This window comes from Ambystoma mexicanum, chromosome 5p, assembly GCF_040938575.1.
Source record: "Ambystoma mexicanum isolate Mex_15411 chromosome 5p, UKY_AmexF1_1, whole genome shotgun sequence".
Classification (NCBI taxonomy): domain Eukaryota; kingdom Metazoa; phylum Chordata; class Amphibia; order Caudata; family Ambystomatidae; genus Ambystoma; species Ambystoma mexicanum.
Window position 1 is genome coordinate 359,105,422 of NC_090930.1, and position 22,031 is coordinate 359,127,452.

Sequence of the window (22,031 nt, forward strand, 5' to 3'; positions counted from 1 at the left end):
CTTTTGCATTTTATTTTTCATTACTCTCTTTTTATGTTAAATTGTGTTGTTTTTTATGATTGTATTCATGATTGTTTTATATTTGAAAGGTTGATTAAGTACAGCCAAACAAATAAATTTAAAAAAAAAAATGAAAATGTATGAACATGTATAAAAAAAATGTTTTAATGTAAATTAATTTTAGATTTTTCTACTTTATATAACTTGAACTAAGATGACATTTTTGTAAAGGTTCTGTGATGAACTAAACACAATAAAAAAATAAAAATAAAAAAAAATAATACAATACATAAGAAAGATGCTGAACAGAGAAAATGTACAGCCAAGGCAAATCGAAAAGAAGCAGAGACAGGGCATAGTCCTAGCAGAGGGCATATACAGAAGACAAAGTCATGATATAGTTAATAGCTACAAATTTTACACAAGGTGGGGTGAGTTAGTGCTAGGTGGCATGAATAGGCCTAGATGTCAGTGTCTATGAGCCATCTTATTATGTTGTGGCAGACGTTTGGGGGTCGATTGATCTGCCCTCAGTGGAGTGGGTAAGGAGTTTCACAATTGGGCTGCCTCAACCGGGAAGCTACTGCCCCCCCCCACTCTAGATAACTTAAATCTAGGGCATGAGAGGCGGTTAGTACTGGATAATCTGGTAGTTCTTTTTGAGGATTTCATGGTCAGTCTATCTGACAGGTAGCAGGGTGCCGCGTTGTTTAGGCATTTGTATGCGAGTGTGGCGACTTTAAGTTTGATCTTATCATCTGCTGAAAGCCAGTTATTGGCTCTTCTGGTTTCAGAGAGATGTTCTCTCCTGGAAATTCCCAATGTGCTCTAAAGACATCATTTTGAAGGAATTGGATTTTCTTAATAGTTTGTTTATTCGTCCCTAGATACAGCGCATTACAGTAATCAAGCTTAGATAAAATAAGTGCCCTAGCAACGGTACTACAGCTGTCGTTAGACAGGCAGGGTTTGCCTGCTCTAATCAGTTTGCAGGTATATGTCGTGGCTGAGGCCAAGGCACTGACCTGCTTCTTGAAAGATAGGGTTGAGTCCAGATAGAAACCCAATGTTTTCACCTCCTTTCCGACGGTGATGTTATTGTTGTCAATATTGAAGGCAGAGTATTTGGGGCTCAATTCTTTAAGGTTTGTGGTCGTGCCCAGGATAATGATCTCTGTCTTGTCATCATTCAGGCATAGTCCGTGATTGGCCATCCATGCCTGGATGATGAGATAAACCCTATTCACCAGGGCAAAATCCTTGTAATAATCCCCAGTAAGTGGTAAGAGGATCTGAGTATCATCTGGATAGCTAGTGTAGGTGATACGAAGATGATCCAGATCATCGAAAAGGGGCTTTGTGAAAATATTGTATAGGGTAGGTGAGACACCGGATCCCTGGGGCACTCCACAAGTGATGGGGATTGGGTCTGACACAGCAGTAGGCGAGAAGACTCTTATGGTCCGATTGCTGAGAAAGGATTGAATACACGCTATGGCTTCATCTGAGAAGTGTGCAGTAGTATCCAGGTGGCTGCATAGGACTCTGTGGTCCACAAGGTCAAATGCGGCTGATAAGTCCAGTAAAGTAAAAGAGCTGAAGTCCCTTTGTCTCTGAGTTCATCAATCTGATCTTTCAGGTCTATTAGAGCTGTTTCGGTCCTGTACTGAGGCCAAAAGCCAGACTGCCGTGCTCCTAGTAGAAGGTTAGATTCCAGATGCTTTTGAATTTGTGAATAGGCCATTTTGTCTATGATTTTCAAGAGAAAAGGCACTGTTGTAATCGGACGGTAATTGGTAGGTTTCAAAGGGTCCAGTGTCTGTTTTTTCAGTAAAGGGAGAACCCGCGACTCATTCAGGTTGGATGGGATAATGCCAGATGTGAATGAAGCATTAATGAGTTTCGTAATGAAGGGGGCCAGGTCTCTGGCTGCATCCTTTATGAGTTGTGCAGGGCATTGGTCACCCTGACAGTTTGAAGGTTTGAGCGATAGTATGATTTTTTCAGTTTTAATTATGGTGACTTTAGAGAACTGAAATTGGAGCGGGTCAGCAATGTTATCAGGGGGAGCAGAAGCAGTTGTGGGGGTAGTGGTACTAGCTAATGAAGCTTTTTTCTTAGCAATTTTTGTTTGTAAAGTTGTAACGTTGTTAGCTAGTGCGTGCTGTATATTAGTGCACCATGATATATCTTATATACAGTTGTCCGGTACTGGGATGGGGGCTTCTAGCTCTTTCAGTATGACGAAGAGCTCCTTCATGCTTGATTTGGCCTGTGCTATTCTGGAGTTATAAGTTTCACGTTTAGCTAGGAGTATTTAGTTTTTATAGAGGGCCGCTATAGTACTAAGGTTCGACTTGTTTTCCTCGAATGGTCGTAATCTCCAAGATGTCTCACATTGTCTTTTTTTCATTTGTAATTTTTTCAAGTGTCGAGTGTACCATGAGTTGAGGTGGGCTTTGGCTTTGCTTTGTCTCATTTTAAGTGGTGCCACTGAGTCAAGTGAGGTGGACATGACTTGATTATATTCCTTCACCAATAGGTCAGGTCTCAGATTTTCAGGGAGCGCATTGAGTGTAGGGAGGATGAGAGGGAGTAGATTGTCATAAGTAATATTCTTTTTATTCCTTGTGGGAATAGGTGGAGCTAACGATATAGGCAAGGAGATACGCTTTTCAGTTGCTAAGGAGAAGGTTACAAGGTGATGGTCTGTCCAAATCTGAGGTGATATGGATGAAATTGAGGCATTGCAATTGTGGTCTGCCACCCAATCGAATGTTCTTCCTTTGTTGTGAGAAGGGTGAAGCACTCTCTGAGTGAAGCCTAGATTTGTTAGGATATTGGCCACACTAGCCGCATGGGAGTCTTTAGGGTCATTGTAGCCTAGGTTCAAGTAGTAGGATTTGAGAAGAGTATTTTAAATTATTAGATAAAATATTGGAGATATTTTCTTCAAAAGTGCTGATAAGGCCTGGAGGTCTGTATATCAGATGGATTGTGAGAGTCTGGGAGTTGTTTATATTATGTTTGGCTATGAGATTCTCACATGATTTAATGTCAAGAGGTGGCGCTAGTCTGGGATGAAGATTATCTTTTGGGATAAGGGCAATGCCTCCTCCTCGTGTTTCATGGATATGGTTTTGTAATTTCAATTTTAGTTTGAATTTTAAAAATGATGTACCTTAGGATGATTAGTGTGATTTTAAGGGATGGATGTTAATAAGTTGTTAGTATATTGATGTCAATATTAAAAATGTGATTTGTAAAACCAATAAAACATTTAAAACAAAAAGGTCCCACCTCAAGTTCATAATATGTGTCAGAAATATATGCAAATCCCCTAAATCTCTGGAGGATTACCAAATAATCATTGTCGACCCCTCAGAATTTATTTCCAATGTCACCAATGTTACAATTCCAGAGAAGATTAACCAGATCCCCATCCCTTTCACCCAATTCTGACCAAGAGCCTCACATTGCAATTACTGAAGGTGACCCAAATATCAATAGATCTGCGATATTGAAGATATCAGAACCTCACAGTGCAAACCATGTCACAAAACCAGTGGAACTGAAGAGAGTGGGAACATTATTAGTCAAAAACATACATGAATTAATAATGGATACATCCATGGAATAGAATTGGGGTGGAAGTTCTACAAAAGAAGAAATGTTTGAGTACTAGAAATGAATTGAACTCTAACAATATTTTGGCAGCTATAAGACCTATATTGGACCTTATCATGAATGATCTGCCTGTGATAAAAACTATGCTGAAAGTAATCTCCCAGGTACTAATCTTTTTGATGAATTATCTGATTCCTTAATGTGTCTGCAGAGGATATACAAATTTAACAAAACACTACAGCCATTAATCCCCTCCTCTTCTGAAACACAGACACAATATAATATGAACAATTCAAGGAAATCTCTTGCAGTAACCAACCCTCAAAATTTAACAAAATATCAACATTTCAACAATATTTTTTATGCTAGGAACTCTTTGCAAGGATTGAGAATAAGAGGCACGAGTGACATCAATAATTTAGGTTATCATCATAATGTACACATGTGCAATAGGTCCTCCCCTCAACACTGGGTTCCAGTAGCTTTAAGAATACCCCTATGATCCAATATATATTTGTAGGTTTTGAATTGGTCCTGTTTCAGGAAACCTGGCTATTGAATTCCATTAATTTAAATGGCTTTACTATCATCGAGCAAAAAGAAACACATCAGAACGGGGGACGCCTGTCCAATGTTCTATTAATAGCCATTTGGAATTCGGTATTAATGACTACAGCAGAATTACAAGTTAATAATCTTGGTATTTCTGCTGCTCATACTCACTTTAGGGTATGTGGCCAGATTGTTTGTTTAATTGTGATTAACGTTTACTGCAACCCCACAATATCAACAGATTTCTTGGTGGATCTTTCTTTTCTCCTCTCACTTGTAATGAAAGAATTGTTGCCCACTGAAATAATATTGGCGGGGACTTGAATTTTTCTAGCCTCACACTTAAGACTAATGGCAATGGCAATGGCAAACATGAATTCTTTGCTGAATGGTGAAAAGTGGGTGGATTGTCTGTCTGAATGGAATTTGAAAATAGTGAATGGGTGTATTGGGGGAGAGGAAGCGCTGAGGTCAACTTGGTCCAATGCTCATAACAGCTCAGTGATTGATAATTTGTTCATGTCCAAAACCATGTTGGACTGCTGCGTTGAATTTAAAATTAATGAGACGGATAGAAGTGACCACAGCATTCTTACAGCTACCCTCAATTTGGGAACTAGTTTGGCCTGTGATCTGTATAAGCTACCTCTGGAGGTTAATCAGGGTCCAAATAGGGCAGTTAAGCTCCAAACGGGAAGGGGGGGAATCTCTAAACTTGAAACTTGACCGTTTATTGAGACACATGATTGAAACCGATCTATCTTGGGCCTGTAATCTGTTTAATTATACTGACCTTATTTGGGGTCTAGAAGCTCCTAACTTAATGACCATTAAGGCCGGGGCTAGCCATGAACATGATTTTGACAAAGTGACCTACTGGAAAAAAACAAAACTTAGAAGAGCAATTCAAGCTCTTAAATGCTGCCAAGGAGATCTGCTGGCTATAGCTACTAGACGCACATATTTGTTGAATTGTTATAAAAACTGTTCCAGGGTTTAAGGGGCTTTGAGATTTCAAAGGGAGGGGGTGTCCATGTTAAGTGATCTATCCAAAAACAACTACAGTAACTTCTGGGAGATTGTAAACTATGGTAAAAAATGGCAGCTTGGGCTCCAAGGCGTGGCGTTCACATTTTGAGAGGCTGTACGGTTCTATGATTGAAGAAAGTGTTCCCTGTCACATTATGTCTCATTGGAGTTCGACTATTACAAGGGAATGCATTGAAGATCTGATCGTGAGAGACTCGTTTTCAAGAGCCCCAGGACCAAATGGCCTCTCAAACTCGTTTTTGAAATCTAATGCCCCAGCATGGTCAGTAGTATTGTATAACCTCTTCAAGAACATCATAGAGTATGAGGTAACCACTCTCTCATGTAGCTCAGCAGTAGTCATTCCCATCTTCATGGGGGGTGATCGGGCTGAGACAGTCAACTATCGCCGATCGCTCTTCTTGATGCTGATAGAAGGATCTTTGCTTCATTGATTTTGGTCGGACTGGAAGCCTGGGCGGAGGGGTGTGGAATCCTCCAAAAACATCAGACTGGGTTTAGAAAAGGCTTGTCCACAGCTCTTAATGGGGTCTTAATACACACGTTGATTGGGAAGTCTTGGGCCAGAGGCGGGTCAGTCCTATATGGAGTTTGGATTCACCTGTCTCTGGACATTAACACAATTAACAGAAACAGGTTATGGGCTAAATTGGATGCTTGGGGTATTCCGTCGGGCCTTTTTTTCCATTATCCTACATCTTCACAAGGGCATGAAGATACAGGTGAGACTGGATGCCAACTATAATCTCACTGCTCTGATCATGACGAGTAGAGGGGTTAGGCAGGGTTGCATTTTGGCTCCCTACCTATTTGACCTCTACATTTCAGATCTGGGTAGGGTCCTAAGTCTTTATGCTCTGGCGGCCCCCAAGATCGGGACCCAAACACTGAGCTGGCTACCATAAGCAGACAATGTGGTTTAAGTAGATTTAATACTTTGAGATTGCGCAAGTGCGGGGGAGATGGAAGAGGAGAAGCACCAGGGGAAGAGGAGGAGGAGCAAGTGCAAGATATGAGATAAAAAAAAGTAGAAGTGCGGCCAGCATGTGGCAGTGCAGGTTTAAGTGCAGAAAACAAATGTTAGATAAGTGCAGGTAGGGGGTTGTAGGGTTGCAGATACAGACCCAAGTGCAGGATTGCCATGAGGCAGTGCAGGTGTGCAACTGGGCAGGCGGGGACCCGGGCCCATGGTCCAGAGGGTAGCCAGGTGACCAGTGCAGTGTCAGACAGGAGATCAGCAAGAGATAAGCTAGAAGCAAAGAGGAAAGTCTTGAGCTGCTTCTGGAACCAGGGATGGTTCTGCTCAAGTTTCAGAGATGAAGGGAGGCTGTTCCAGAGGGAGGCACTAGCCAAAGAGAGAGCTCTGCCCCCAACTTGTTGTTTGGAAAACTGACAGACCCTCAAGGTGTTGGAGTTGGAGGAGTGAAGAGCTTGAGAAGGAAGATACTTCAGAAGAGAAAGTGGGAGATATTTTGATCCCAGGGTCCAGAAGGCCTCGTGGACAATGCAACGGGTCTTCAACTTGATCCTTGCAGCCACTGGGAGTCAATGGAGAGAGTTCACTGCTGGAGAGATACAATCCCTGGGCCTGAGGCCAAGGACAAGTCTTGCAGTCCTGTTCTGGATGAGTTGCAGAGGATGGTGGGTAGAGGTAGGCAGATTTAAAAAGAGGCTGTTTCAGTAGTCAAGCCTAGAGAGAACCAGAGCTCTAGATACAGTGAGCTTCTGGGGGAAGGAGAGGAAATGAAGAATATCTCTGAGGAGGTACAATTGGTAGTTTGACTTCTTAGAGACATTGGTAATATGAGGAGAGATGGAGATTGAGGAATTGAAGATAACCCTGAGGTCCAGAGCCTCACAGGAGGGAGCAGGAGGAGGGCCAAAGGAGGCCAGACAGACAGTGGCGGGATAGAGGGGTGCAGGTGTGCCAATGAGGAGGATCTCCATCTTGCTGCCATTCAGGCAGAGATCATTGGTTGGAGCACCACTCCGGGATTGCCGTCAGACAATCCGTGATGAGAGAAGGAGAAGAGGTAGCAGAGGGGAGCCTGAAAGCAAGCTGGGTGTCATCAGCATAGCACTGGAAGTTGGAGCAGAGAGCAGCAATGTGCTCAGCGGGAGGTGCCAGGTATTGGTTGAACAACTAGGCAGAAAGGTTAGACCACTGGGGAACATTGCAGGTGGAGAGAGAGATAGAGGAGAGGAAGGGCCCAAGTTGAACCTGGGAGGGATGGTCAGTGAGGAAAGAAGTCAGCCAGGCTACAGCCTGATCAGTGATACCCAGGTTATCACAGAGCCAGATGAGCAGGATGACATGGTTGACTATGTCAAAGGCAGAAGAGAGATCCAGTAGGATGAGGACAGAGGGGAGATTAGAATCAAGGTTAGAGAGCAGGTCTTCACAGATATTCAGGAGAGCGGTTTCTGTGCTTCTGGCTGCTCTGAAGCCAGACTGATGGCCATAGAAACAACCAACAGATTCAGTGCCAAGATTAGGCTGGGAGTTGGCCAGCCTTGTGAAGAGTTTGCCCAGGAAAGGTATGCTAGAGATAGGGGGATAGGTAGTCGGAAGGGAGAGGTTGGCTGAGGGTTTCTTGAGAAGAGGGTGCATAAGAGAGTTCTTCAGCCGGAGGGAAAGGTTCGGGAGGCAAAAGAGTGGTTCCAAAGTCAGCCAGTGCTGGAGCAGGGGGTCAATGTGGTCTTTGATGGTTTTATAAGAACACGGAAGAGCCTGTTTTGATGAGCGTTTCATAGATCAGACGTGTCTAGAAACCTCATCAAGGAAGAAGAGAGGGAAGGCAGAAAAGGAAGGGGGGAGGTGACTGCAAGGAGGCTGGAGGAGGGGGAGGGACTGGAGGGAGAATCAGGAGAAGCTGAGAGGGTGGACAGGATTTCCTGGGTTTTAGAGATGAAGTGAGAAGCCAGGGCCGAACAAAGAGCCTGGGAAGGGATATGAGAGGCACACACTGCAACAGAATTGGCCAGCTCCTTGCAGATTTTAAAGAGTTTGACTAAGTTGTTAGATATTACAGAAACACAGGCTTGGATGTGTGCTGTCTTCTTATTGAGGACAGAGTGTCAGTATTGCCTTTGGTGCAGGTGGCAGGCCGCTTTGTTAGAGGATGTACAAGATACCAACCATTTCCTCTCAGCCACCCCTACACTTGTGTTTAATGGTGATGAGGTCTGAGCCGTACCAGGAGTTACATTTGACTTTAGGCTTCATGTGGAACCTCATGACAAGGGCAAGTATATTGAGAGTATCAGAGATAGCAGACTGGAGCATGGAAAGGGCTGCTCAAGGGTGTTAGTCAGCCAGAGGTGCAGGAGGTGGAGAGAACGATGCAGCGAAAGCCTCAACTGACACACGCTTCATGGCCCGGGGGTAGGCTTGGCCTGAGGGGTAGAGAGAGAGAGATGAGAAGAAAGAAGAAAGCGGTCACTCACTCTGGGAAGATCAGGGCTACACCCCCACCAGAATGGTTGGATCTGGGTGCAGAGAGGATCTTGTAGCCATCAGGAAGAAGAGTGTCAAAGCTTGTGACAGAGCCTGCCGTGAACCATTTCTCAGTGAGACCAAGGACATCAAGGTCAAGTTCTTCCAGGAGATAGCTGATGTCAGAGGAGTGTTTGACGGCAGAGCGAGAGTTTAGAGTGTCGAGATGGCGAAGGCTGCCATCCTTGAAAGACTTCCGGGGAGGGGTACAAGTCAGAGGTACTCTCTGTGGAGGTGTAGAAGCAGCCCGAGGTAGGGCAGGGGAGGTATGCGGAGAGGGCAAGGTAGCCGAGGAGGAGGAGGATGGTGCCAGACTAGTGGTGGCGGGTGGGGGCAAGTAAGCTGATGTAGGAAGTGAAGGGATAGCGGGAGAGAAGAGGAAATTGATAAGGCATGGGGAGTGTCTATCAAAGAGGAGGAGGTTGGCTTGAGGGCCTTGGACCAAGACAGTGCCATTGAGGTAATTATTAATGATGATGTTAGAGGAGCGGAAGGCAGTCATAAGGGCCTTCCATTGGGTGCCACCATTAATGGGAGAAGAAGAGTTAGGAGAGAGCACAGAGACCATACGAAGGGTCCGTAGGTCTGGTGAAGGAACGAAAAAGAGGATGCCATTGAGGGTCTGTCTGGAGGAAGCTCTAGTGTAGGTATCAGCAATAGGGAGGCCTGGGTTGGAGACCAGGATATCCTTTTTGAACTTCTTCCTCCCAGAGAAAGCCTTTGGCAACTTTTAAACAACTTAGAAGTTCCCTAGAACTTAACATCAGCAATTACAAACCATAACCTTGACAATTATGCATTAGCATGCTATGGTACTGGGGAGAATGTGCCAAACCTTTCCCACTTGGTTGATAAGTGAGACAGGCATGTGTAATTTCTTCCTTTGTCCCTATATAAATCCGTTGGTGATACTGGAAGCACTGAATATGGATGCACCATCTTTAGGATTGATATATTGTTCTTTGCAAATGATGAGTTTTTAATAAGTAAAACGTCAACCATCCTGCATAATGGGCTTGACGTATTCAACACAAATGGTGAATAAATGGGCAATAAGTTCAATATGACTTAAAGTAAGTGTATGATTTGGTCACCTAAAAAACTCAGGCTCCAAGTATACATCTTGGTGGTATTTAAATGCAGAGAGCAGAATACCATGACTATCAAGGAGGAAAAATCGATGTGAAAGGCTAATGTGGGAACCAACTTACCAGGAGTATGCTCTCTCCATTCAGACTAGGTGGGTTAATTTGCTCCTTCTTGGGGTACTATGGTGGCCAAGCCCCTCACCCCCCTTCCCCAACTTCGGAGGTTTCTAATTGACAGTGCATATCCTGCCTTATTATATGTAGAGATATTTTAGGTTATTCAAATTTTCAACAATTGGAAATAAAATAATCAAAGTTATTAAAATCTTTGTTCACACAACCAACAAGCACAACATAATAATCACTAAGGCCAGAACTAGGTATTCATGGTGTTGTTTATGAATGACTTCTAAAACCTTTGCCTTCTTGGCATGGATCATGCACAAGCTTTTATGTGACTACATATTAAAAGGCCTTGAGTAATGTATTATCAAATTTTTTTTTATTTGTGTATTTGTTTGGTTGATTAAATCAACCTTTCAAATTTGTCATACATATTACAAACATACATGCATATTAACACTATTAATTACACAGTATTCAATTTATATTTACCTGATTACACTTTCGTATCATCCTTGTCACAACAATCTCACTGATTTATACACTTTACAATAGCAGTGATTGTGTGAAATTAATTACCGATCCCAAAAGGAAAATACAATCAGTAAAATCTAAACAATAAATCTCTAAAACAGACATGAAACAGTATTCAATCACTGACACCATTCTGCTTCTAATGTATCTCTATCGGGAAGTATTGCTCAAAAAATAGGTTGCTGCAAATCTACCTTGGATAAAATATGTCTGAAGGTTAGTTTGAGATTTAGATTTGACTTATATATCTGATCATATGCAAGTTGCTCTAGGGAATTTGTCTGATACTAAATTAGCTATTAAACATACCTATGAAGAATAGTTTGTATTTGTGTTCGTTTGCTGGAGTAAACTTCTCTGGTTTCCTAGTTAGCTATTTGGGAAAGTAGATCGTTCTAGGTTGGGGATCCTACCAGGGGAAAATTGAAGAACAGTCAGAAAATATACTGTACGTAAAGTGTTACCTTGGAATTTTACTCTTGCTACTCATGCCAGCAAATGGAAACTGCATTCGAACAATTAATGTATAATTTGTCAGACCATTAGAGAGGATGTACATCTGTATGAATAGCAATACATACAATTAATTAAGCAATATGACCTGAGCGGCGGGGGCATTACAGACTCAGGTAGTGCCCCGGGGCCCATATTTATAGGCCCAAGCGAGTCGGTAATGCCCCCGCCGCGAGGGTCATATTGCTTTTAGTACCCCGGCCCGCATTATGTGTGTGACCAGGGCACTAAAAGCATTTTTTTCTGTCCCGAAAAGCTGCAGCGTTTCGGGACAGAAAAAAAAAAACGACCAAGAAAATGGCCGCGGGGAAAGGGAAAACAGGAGTCCGTTTTCCCTTTCCATGGTGGCCATCGGGAGCGGACGCGCTGGGAACACAAGTGATCCCAGCACATCCGCTCCTGAAAAAAAAAAAAGCAGAAGGTAAGTAGGGTTGGGAGGGGGGAAGGTTGGAAAAAAAAAAGTACCTGCGTCTCTGCTAGGGGACGATGCAAGCCTCCAGCCGTGTGTCTCCACACAGCTGGAGCCTGCAATCGTTCCCCAGCGGGGACGCAGCAGCAAAAAGATAAGTGGGGCGGGGAGGGCAGGGAGGGTGGGAAAAAAAAGTTTACCAGAGTCCCCGGCGGGGGTGAAGGCAGCCTCTCAGCCGTGGGGAGGCTCAGAGCGGGGATGGCCCCGCTTCGAGCCTCCTCATTGGCTGAGGGGCTGACACGCCCCCCTCTGGGGACAAAGGCCGTGGAATCCCGACAGAGGGATTCCCGGCCTGGTAATGACTCGGCGAGGGCCAATCAGAATGGCTCTTGCATTCTGATTGCGTCCTCGCCGGGTACTAAATTGCAATATATGTATGTGGTAAAAATAAAATGAAAATCAAAGAATTAGCAGAATGATGCAAACAAAGCTTTCTCACCTTTGCTGCATAAGAAGTGGGAGCGTGAAGAGGTGAGGTGGGCTGGCTACTTAGTGAGGATTGTTTACCACGGATCGTGGGCCAAGGAGTAAATCCTCTGTTTTATTCAGATTGAGTTGTAAGCCGTTGTTACACAGCCATTTGTGAACGTTGGCTAAGCCTTTTACCAGGGCAGAACATATATCAGCAGGGCTAGAGACATCGTCATCTACATATGAATGATATTGTAACTGAAACATTTGTAAAATGTTCATCAAAGGTTGCACATACAGATTAAACAATAAAGATGACAGCAGTGAACCCTGAGGAACCTCACAATCTAATATATTTGCTGATTGAATTTCAGATTCTTCTCACTGCATTGTTGGCACTCCATTGCTTATGGTACTTACTTTTAATCAACAAAGTGGGCACCATGTGCCACCAACAATTCATATATGTCATTGCTCACATTATTGTAGTTATCCAAAAGGTAGAAAGTTTGAAATATGGAAATATACAATTTAAAAAATAAGTGGTGCTAGCTCGAACAGTTACACGCCTGAATATGTACATTACCTGTCGCCTTCAAGCTCACAAGCATACTTCAGAAGGCTGGTCCAGTCATATGCCCCACGGTCATTTTTAAGCCATTTCTGCAGCTCTTCCAAGCACGACTCAGTGTAAGTTGTTGCAATGATCTCTTTGAAATAATCACAGGCTGCGATGTACTGGTGAATAGTGGGAGCTATACACAGTCCAATCAGTGTATTTCCTTTAATACCATCTGATATATAAAAGAAAATGGTGAACTTAGTTAGTATAAACGCATATTAAAGAGATAATGAATGCTCAGCAAATATGCACTTTGCCTGCTCATGGCCGCCCTAGTTGTAGGAGCCGCGTTGTTTGTTACACAAATAACCAGCTACAATGAACTGATGGCATGTCTAGCACGTGCCCTATAATAACCATTTTTTTTAATATGGTTATCAACAAAATCAATATAAAAACTGAACGATTTAGAGAAGGGAAAAGGTGATGCAAAATTTTACGAAAACGAGTGCAATCAGAAGTAACCTCCTCAGTTTAAAAAACAAAAAAAGAGTCCAACACACGGGTGTAAAAAGCACTGTCTGAAAAGGGATCGACATTTGGACATGGATCGATCAGGATCATACAATCACTGCACCTACAAAAATTCTGAATACGAAAATGCTGAAACATGTGTGTGCGTTTCAGCGCAAGTATATATGGGGGTGGGTTAATGTAATAAATAAAGGGGAGTATGGGCAAGGCTTAGGGGGGTGACCCCCTGACTGTACTTGCAGTGAAAGGAAAAAAATCAAATCAACATTTTCGTAATCAAATTCATTTTTTCGCAGTGCTCATTTAGATCCGATCGATCTAGTTAAGGTGATCCACTGAAGTATTTCAATCCGAAATGTGCCATTAATATCATTAAAGTTGTCTTTTCCCCCAGCAAAAGCGGAGGCTACGTTCCTGCAACATGCCTCCATGCTGCATGCATCCTGTATGGCGCCAGATGACAGACATTAAACATGAGACTCTACTTTGAAAGACATGTGTGCGGACACTTCGTTGTGTGTTACCTACTCTCAACAAACCTTTCCTTCTCTCAATCTTACTTAATTGGAATTATTTTTTGAGAAATTGCTCATGGAAGCATTTTAATAAGTATCATGCATTCAGGAATATAGTGAAAGCTGCACAAACCATACCCAAACTAATAACCCTGTGTATGTGCAAAGCACACTTCTACACTTCCACGACAGACGCACTGGATTTTGTAAAGATAAAATATTGGGAGAGGCATCTTTCCAGCATGATAGCAGCTTCCACTACTTTGCCTGGAGTCTTTCCCTTCCCAAGCATCTTACTCTCGCAAGACATTCTTATGCCCGGTCTACTTGATGGAGCTCGTAGGCACCTAGCTGCCCCTCAGTGTGTGAATCTCTCTATGTTCCTTAATACTTGGGGTATTGACAGTATGTGCTGCTGTATGTTGTATCTTTGACCCAAGTACGCACAAAGCAATACCCACAGTAACAGCCCAAAATGTGGTTTGGTATTTTTGGTTAGAGAGTGTAAGGCTTCAAGGGAACTCTTGTCAAATATCGGATTGACTTGGTGGGAAATGCTGGTCTAGGCTTTTCTATTGTTCGTTTCAGGACACCATTGTCACAGTATTTCGGGTGTCATGCTTAACATGGTGTCTAAGTGCTCAGTAGGGTGGTACACATGGGGGGTGAGGGACAACATGTCCCAGGATTTACATCACCCTTGGGCCTATATACTATGACCCAGAATTGACAGTCTCCAAGTAATCAGAGGAAGTCAAGACAACGTAGAACATTGAAAATGAATAAGGGACCAACAGCGAATTATACAAGAGACACACCTAACAAAAAAAGCTGCGGGGACCGTATACAATTATTTAGTTGTGTTTTTTTATTTGATATAACGCAAACCTCTGTTGCTCTGCATGGTCTTGCTTCAAACCTCTGTTGCTCTGCATGGTCTTGCTTCCAAGACCAGCGCGTTGGCTCTGTGCTTTCCTCCGTTCATGTTTTCTCATTTACCTCATGTGCTAGAGGGATGACCACTCTGTTTCAAAATGGTTTGGGTTTTCAGCTGCATGACGTGATTGGGGATGGAGAAGGTCAAAAGAATGTAAATCAAAGAATTAGCAGAATGATGCAAACAGCACCTTCTCACCTTTGTAGCATAAGAAGTAGGGAGCCTGGAGAGTAGAGGTAGGCTGGCTACTTAGTGAGGATTGTTTACCACGGATCGTGGGCCAAGGAGTAAATCCTCTGTTTTATTCAGATTGAGTTGTAAGCCGTTGTTACACAGCCATTTGTGAACATTGGCTAAGCCTTCTACCAGGGCAGAACATGTATCAGCAGGGCTAGAGACATTGTCATCTACATATGAATGATATTGTAACTGAAACATTTGTAAAATGTCCATCAAAGGTTGCACATACAGATTAAACAATAAGGGTGACACCAGTGAACCCTGAGGAACCTCACAATCTAATATATTTGCTGATTGGATCTCTGATTGTTCTCACTGCATTGCTGACACTCCATTGCTTGTGGTACTTACTTTTAATCAACAAAGTGGGCAGCATGTGCCCCCAACAATGCATATATGTCATTGCTCACATGATTGTAGTTATCCAAAAGGTAGAAAATGTGAAACATGGCAACATAAAATGTAATAAATAAGTGGTGCTAGCTCGAACAGTTACAAGCCTGTACATTACCTGTTGCCTTCAAGCTCACAAGCATACTTCAGAAGGTTGGTCCAGTCCTGGGAACAGTTTGCTTCCAAAACAGCGATGTTGTATTTGTGAATATATATGCCCTAAACTAAGGCATTCACGAGTTCTTTGATGGGATACTTGCACCCGGACCCAACATTTGGATTATGCAATTGTTTGGGGTTGATTTTGTCCTGCCCATTAACGGGGAACAGAACAGATTTTCAGTTACAACTTGACCACTCCCTATACCAGTGAAAACACTTCACAATAGCATGGAATATATATCCACATGTTTGATTTTAGGAGATGCAAGAAAGTGGCAAATGAGAATTCACATTCCAATAAGCTGTGCCATCGTGCATCTTCAAGAATATATCATGCCCTACAAACGTACCCGTGGGTGGGTGACATATAGAGAGCACAGCTTCCTAAATCCCTGTGCAATCACTTTCCACCTCAAGTGACATCATCCTTTCGTGACGATCACATCCATTGCGCATTCTGGTTCTTTAAAATAGATTCTCGCTCCGGCGTGTCGTTTTAAACCACTCTTTAAAAGAATACTAATTATTCCTGAAAAATAACATGTGCTAGTGAACAGCTATGACACCCTGTGGTAGGCACACGGGCCCAGCTTCACAAAATGCAGTGCAATTGAAAGGAGTGCAGAAAATGCACTCATTAACAGGCCGATTCATGGAATTAATGTGCGCTGAAATTTTCGGCGCAAGCATGCGAAAGCGCGCAAATCGCAGTGCAAGTGCGAAAATCACATCAAAACCAGTGCACACCGATGCGGTCTGTGCGCGTGTAAATCCCTGGATGTGCGCTAAATATCTGTGTGGCGCACGCCGGCGCACACGTCTCCAAACAGCGTGCGCTAAGTGCACAGCAAAAGCGCACATAGCGCAGAGCACACAACAAAAGTAGGCGGAACAGGGGGCGTAAACTGCAGAATGGGGAACAACGCATGAAAATGTAGGCATCACGGGGGAAGTACAGGAGGCAAATGCGCAGAACGCCCAAACGCGCGTCTACAACACGTATTCATCGAATCGAACGGGGCTAATGCGTGCGCCAAAAAAGATGCGCTAATCCGGAAACACGTACACCAGCAGTAAGCAGGCGTACGTGGACCCGCACAGCATAAAAGTGTGCACAAACAACAAACAAGCTCAGACATAAGATGAATATACCGTTCCTAGAAGCAGTGGTGTAGGGATACCGCAGGAGGAGGAGGAGGATAGTCAGGCCCTGAATTTTTACACCCAGAACCAGCCTTTTTGGGATGCCTGATGACCAGGTGTATGGGAGGTACAGGTTTCCACCTCACATAATACTCGACCTGGTGAGTGAGTGGGAGGATGACCTCACATCACCCACCCTGTGCTCCCAAGCACTCAGCCCCCTGGAGAAGATCCTCAATGTACTGCACTTCTTGGCCACTGGATCATTTCAGCGGACAAGTGCTATAGTGGGGGGGTGTCACAGGCCACGCAGTCACGTTGCCTACACCAGGTGTTCGCCATCATGACTGCATGCCCATCAGTCCGCAGGCACATATACCTGCCCAGAACACCTGCATAAAGGCAGGCTGCCGTCCAGGATTTCTATGGGATGGCACAATTCCCCAAAGTGCTAGGTGCCATTGATTGCACCCTTGTGGCTCTACATCCCACCAGGGCATCTGAGCACATCTATAGAAACCGCAGGCACTGGCATTCCATCAACGTGCAGGTAGTATATGATGCCAAGGGAATCATCACCTCAGTATATGCCAACTATCCTGGGTCCACCCATGACAGTTTCATTTACAGAATGTCAACCCTAAACCGGGACCTAGAAGCTGGGCGGCATGGTGATACATGGCTGCTTGGTGAGTATAAATGCCACTGCACATGCATGCTTGTCAGATACTGAGTAATGTCACAACCCCACTAATGATACCCATCACCACCTCCCCAGGGGACAGTGCCTACCCTCTGAGCACCCACATGATGACGCCAATTCGGAACCCCACCACGCCACCCGAGGTAAGATACAACACAGCCCATATTGCAACCCGGGGCATAGTGGAGCGCACATTTGGAGTACTCAAGTCACGCTTTCGCTCCCTTGACCGCTCTGTTGGGCAGCTGGTATATGCTCCCCCAGTAGTGTGCAGGATCATAGTGGCAGCATGAGTCCTGCACAACGTTGCAACACGTCGGGGCCTGCTGGTGGACATGGTGGTGCCCCCACATCCCCAACCACTTGCACACCTGCTGCGCATGGGAGGGGAAAGGGCACATGGTGAGGCAGCCCGTACGCAGCTGGTGGCTAATTACTTCACATAAAATCACACCCCTGTGGAGTACACACAGCCCTGGCACATACCAGCTGACAATCAATGATGATGACATAAGGGACACTCAACTGTCACAACCATACCATCCTGAGATTGGTCACCTGGAAGTGTTACATTGTGTGCATCCCTACCTACCCAAATACCACCAATTCTGTGTCGTCAAAAGACATACATCTATGCTTCTAAATTCATTACCCCCTTGCTAAATACAACATGAGAACAGCACCATGTCACCCAACCCCTCCCCAGCTCCACCACCAAACACGCCATGGCATGTCATGCAATGTGAAAGCAAAAAAAGCAATGCACAAGACCTGACACAAGTGTCACAAAGTACACTGTCCCTAATGGAAACTGCCCACACACAATATGCTCCGAGTAATGTATAACTAACAACACACATTACCAAATACCTACCACCAACACAATGCTGCAACACACCATGGAAAAATGCAAAAACATGACAGTACTAAGTTCAAGTAGTGGTAGTCTTACAACCTGAATTCGCCAGCACATCGACCCCTTACAACTGTAGAGTGTTGCTGCCACGCAAATGTCTCAGTGTACTGCATACAACAAGAACTGCATCTGCAAAGTAGACGGCCTTGTGAAGACATGAGGAAGGAACCTGCAGATTAGGAGGAAGAAATGGATGCACAAGCACATATCAATACACCATGCAGTGTACAATACAACAACAATATCCACTAGGGATGTCTACACAGTATTGACTACAGACTGCCCACACAGCTCATGGGAGCTCAACGTCACTGTGTAATTCACTGTCACTTGGTCACACCCTTTGCAAGCCCATGGAAACGGAAAGCAGGAGGGGTGTGTGTCTCACGAACCCAAGCATCTAACCCAAACTCAGGACAAGCCTGCATGTGCCCAGCCGGAATACAGTGGATGCCCACGGGAGCCAAACAAGGCAACACACTGTAAAAAAAAAATCAAAAATCAAAAATGCCCATGTGGGGGCCAGGGGGGTAGGGGGAGGTCACCCATGAGGTTCGAGGACAGGGTGCACACCAACACCCACCAGTGTGGATGTTGCGAAAAAAAACCCTCCTTGGGCTCATGGCCTGCACGGCTATGCCTTGTGGGAGAACTGCTGTCGCTCTGCTCATCCTCTGCTGCTGCATCAGGAGGCGGTGGCACTATGGGAGGCAGCCCACGCAAAGCCCTGGTATGTTCCTCCATGGCAGCAAGCATGCGGGTCTGGAAGGTCTGATTCTGGAGGATTAAAGTGCGGAGATCCCCATGTAGCACATCACGGGTTGCCTGCATTTCTGCACGCATGGCCTCGCGTGATGCCCCAATGTCCTCATGTGTTGCATGCAGCTCAGCTGAGAGGGAACGTGTGAGCTGCTCCAGCTGCTGATCTGCCCTAACATTTCGGGAAGCCTCAAGTTCAAGCAGACTCTGCCTGAGGTTACGGAGTTCCACCCTCAGGGCTTCCCTGTGGCCCTGTGACTCTATTGATATGGATTCGCGCAGAGTCTTCAGTGCCGCCCGTCTGTCCCTGTTGGACGCCAACATTTCTTCCCTGTGTGATTGGCAGAGAGGAGCGCCTGCTACCTTTTTTTTAAATGTTTTCAAGGAACCTGGGGTTGATCACCCTAGGTTACCTGGGGGCAACCAGACGTGGACTCCCTGCTCACTGTACTTAGAGAGGCACAGCTTCACCTCACTGATGATGCCCAACAAGGCTGAAACACGTGTATGGGGTTGCTGGTGGTACTCTTGTTCAGAGAGGAATTGCCATAGCATTTCGGTGCTGGACTGCCCATGTGGGTGGGACAAAGACTGATATGCAAATGGATATTTCCCATCTGTGAAAGGTACAGTGAGGAAAAAGTGTGTGCTGCAAACTCTAACCTCAGAACAGGTTATCATTCCTTGTTCTTTCTGGAGAGGAGCGCCTGCTACCTTTTTTTGAAATGTTTTCAAGGAACCTGGGGTTGGTCACCCTAGGTTACCTGGGGGCAACCAGACGTGGACTCCCTGCTCACTGTACTTAGAGAGGCACAGCTTCACCTCACTGATGATGCCCAACAAGGCTGAAACACGTGTATGGGGTTGCTGGTGGTACTCTTGTTCAGAGAGGAATTGCCATAGCATTTCGGTGCTGGACTGCCCATGTGGGCGGGACAAAGACTGATATGCAAACTGATATTTCCCATCTGTGAAAGGTACAGTGAGCACAAAGCGTGTGCTGCAAACTCTCACCTCAGAACAGGTTATCATGCCTTGTTCTTTCTGGAGAGGAGCGCCTGCTACCTTTTTTGAAATGTTTTCAAGGAACCTGGGGTTGGTCACCCTAGGTTACCTGGGGGCAACCAGACGTGGACTCCCTGCTCACTGTACTTAGAGAGGCACAGCTTCACCTCACCGATGATGCCCAACAAGGCTGAAACACGTCTATGGGCTTGATGGCGGTACTCTTGTTCAGAGATGAATTGCCATAGCATTTCGGTGCTGGACTGCCCATGTGGGCGGGACAACGACTGATATGCAAATGGATATTTCCCATCTGTGAAAGGTACAGTGAGCAAAAAGCGTGTGCTGCAAACTCTCACCTCAGAACATGTTATCATGCCTTGTTCTTTCTGGAGAGGAGGTCCTGCTACCTTTTTTTGAAAAGATACAACACAGCCCATATTGCAACCCGGGGCATAGTGGAGCGCACATTTGGAGTGCTCAAGTCACGCTTTCGCTCCCTTGACTGCTCTGGTGGGCAGCTGTTATATGCTCCCCCAGTAGTGCGCAGGATCATAGTGGCAGCATGTGTCCTGCACAACGTTGCAACACGCCGGGGCCTGCTGGTGGACATGATGGTGCCCCCACATCCCCAACCACTTGCACACCTGCTGCGCATGGGAGGGGAAAGGGCACATGGTGAGGCAGCCCGTACGCAGCTGGTGGCTAATTACTTCACATAAAATCACACCCCTGTGGAGTACACACAGCCCTGGCACATACCAGCTGACAATCAATGATGATGACATAAGGGACACTCAACTGTCACAACCATACCATCCTGAGATTGGTCACCTGGAAGTGTTACATTGTGTGCATCCCTACCTACCCAAACACCACCAATGCTGTGTCATCAAAAACCATACATCTATGCTTCTAAATTCATTACCCCCTTGCTAAATACAACATGAGAACAGCACCATGTCACCCAACCCCTCCCCAGCTCCACCACCAAACACGCCATGGCATGTCATGCAATGTGAAAGCAAAAAAAGCAATGCAAAAGATCTGACACAAGTGTTACAAAGTACACTGTCCCTAATGGAAACTGCCCACACACAATATGCTCCCAGTAATGTATAACTAACAACACACATTACCAAATACCTACCACCAACACAATGCTGCAACACACCATGGAAAAATGCAAAAACATGACAGTACTAAGTTCAAGTAGTGGTAGTCTTACAACCTGAATACGCCAGCACATCGACCCCTTACAACTGTAGAGTGTTGCTGCCACGCAAATGTCTCACTGTACTGCATACAACATGAACTGCATCTGCAAAGTAGACGGCCTTGTGAAGACATGAGGAAGGAATCTGCAGATTGGGAGGAAGACATGGATGCACAAGCACATATCAATACACCATGCAGTGTACAATACAACAACAATATCCACTAGGGATATCTACACAGTATTGACTACAGACTGCCCACACAGCTCATGGGAGCCCAACGTCACTGTGTAATTCACTGTCACTTGGTCACACCCTTTGCAAGCCCATGGAAACGGAAAGCAGGAGGGGTGTGTGTCTCACGAACCCAAGCATCTAACCCAAACTCAGGACAAGCCTGCATGTGCCCAGCCGGAATACAGTGGATGCCCACGGGAGCCAAACAAGGCAACACACTGTAAAAAAAAAATCAAAAATCAAAAATGCCCATGTGGGGGCCAGGGGGGGAGGGGGAGGTCACCCATGAGGTTCGAGGACAGGGTGCACACCAACACCCACCAGTGTGGATGTTGCGAAAAAAAAACCCTCCTTGGGCTCATGGCCTGCACGGCTATGCCTTGTGGGAGAACTGCTGTCGCTCTGCTCATCCTCTGCTGCTGCATCAGGAGGCGGTGGCACTATGGGAGGCAGCCCACGCAAAGCCCTGGTATGTTCCTCCATGGCAGCAAGCATGCGGGTCTGGAAGGTCTGATTCTGGAGGATTAAAGTGCGGAGATCCCCATGTAGCACATCACGGGTTGCCTGCATTTCTGCACGCATGGCCTCGCGTGATTCCCCAATCTCCTCACGTGTTGCATGCAGCTCAGCTGAGAGGGAACGTGTGAGCTGCTCCAGCTGCTGTTCTGCCCTAACATTTCGGGAAGCCTCAAGTTCAAGCAGACTCTGCTTGCGGTTACGGAGTTCCACCCTCAGGGCTTCCCTGTGGCCCTGTGACTCTATTGATATGGATTCGCGCAGAGTCTCCAGTGCCGCCCGTCTGTCCCTGTTGGACGCTAACATTTCTTCCCTGTGTGATTGGCAGA

At 45.3% G+C, this 22,031-nt stretch overlaps 1 protein-coding gene across 1 annotated transcript in view; it reads right to left on the reverse strand.

Moving 5' to 3' along the window:
- LOC138480953 (nicotinamide N-methyltransferase-like) overlaps window positions 1-22,031 on the reverse strand; it is an 83,870-nt gene that overhangs the window by 44,899 nt on the left and 16,940 nt on the right. Inside the window, exon 2 of the mRNA XM_069612773.1 lies at window positions 12,450-12,657. Within this exon, the coding sequence (XP_069468874.1) occupies window positions 12,450-12,657 (208 nt within the window). The remainder of the gene's footprint in view (window positions 1-12,449; window positions 12,658-22,031) is intronic.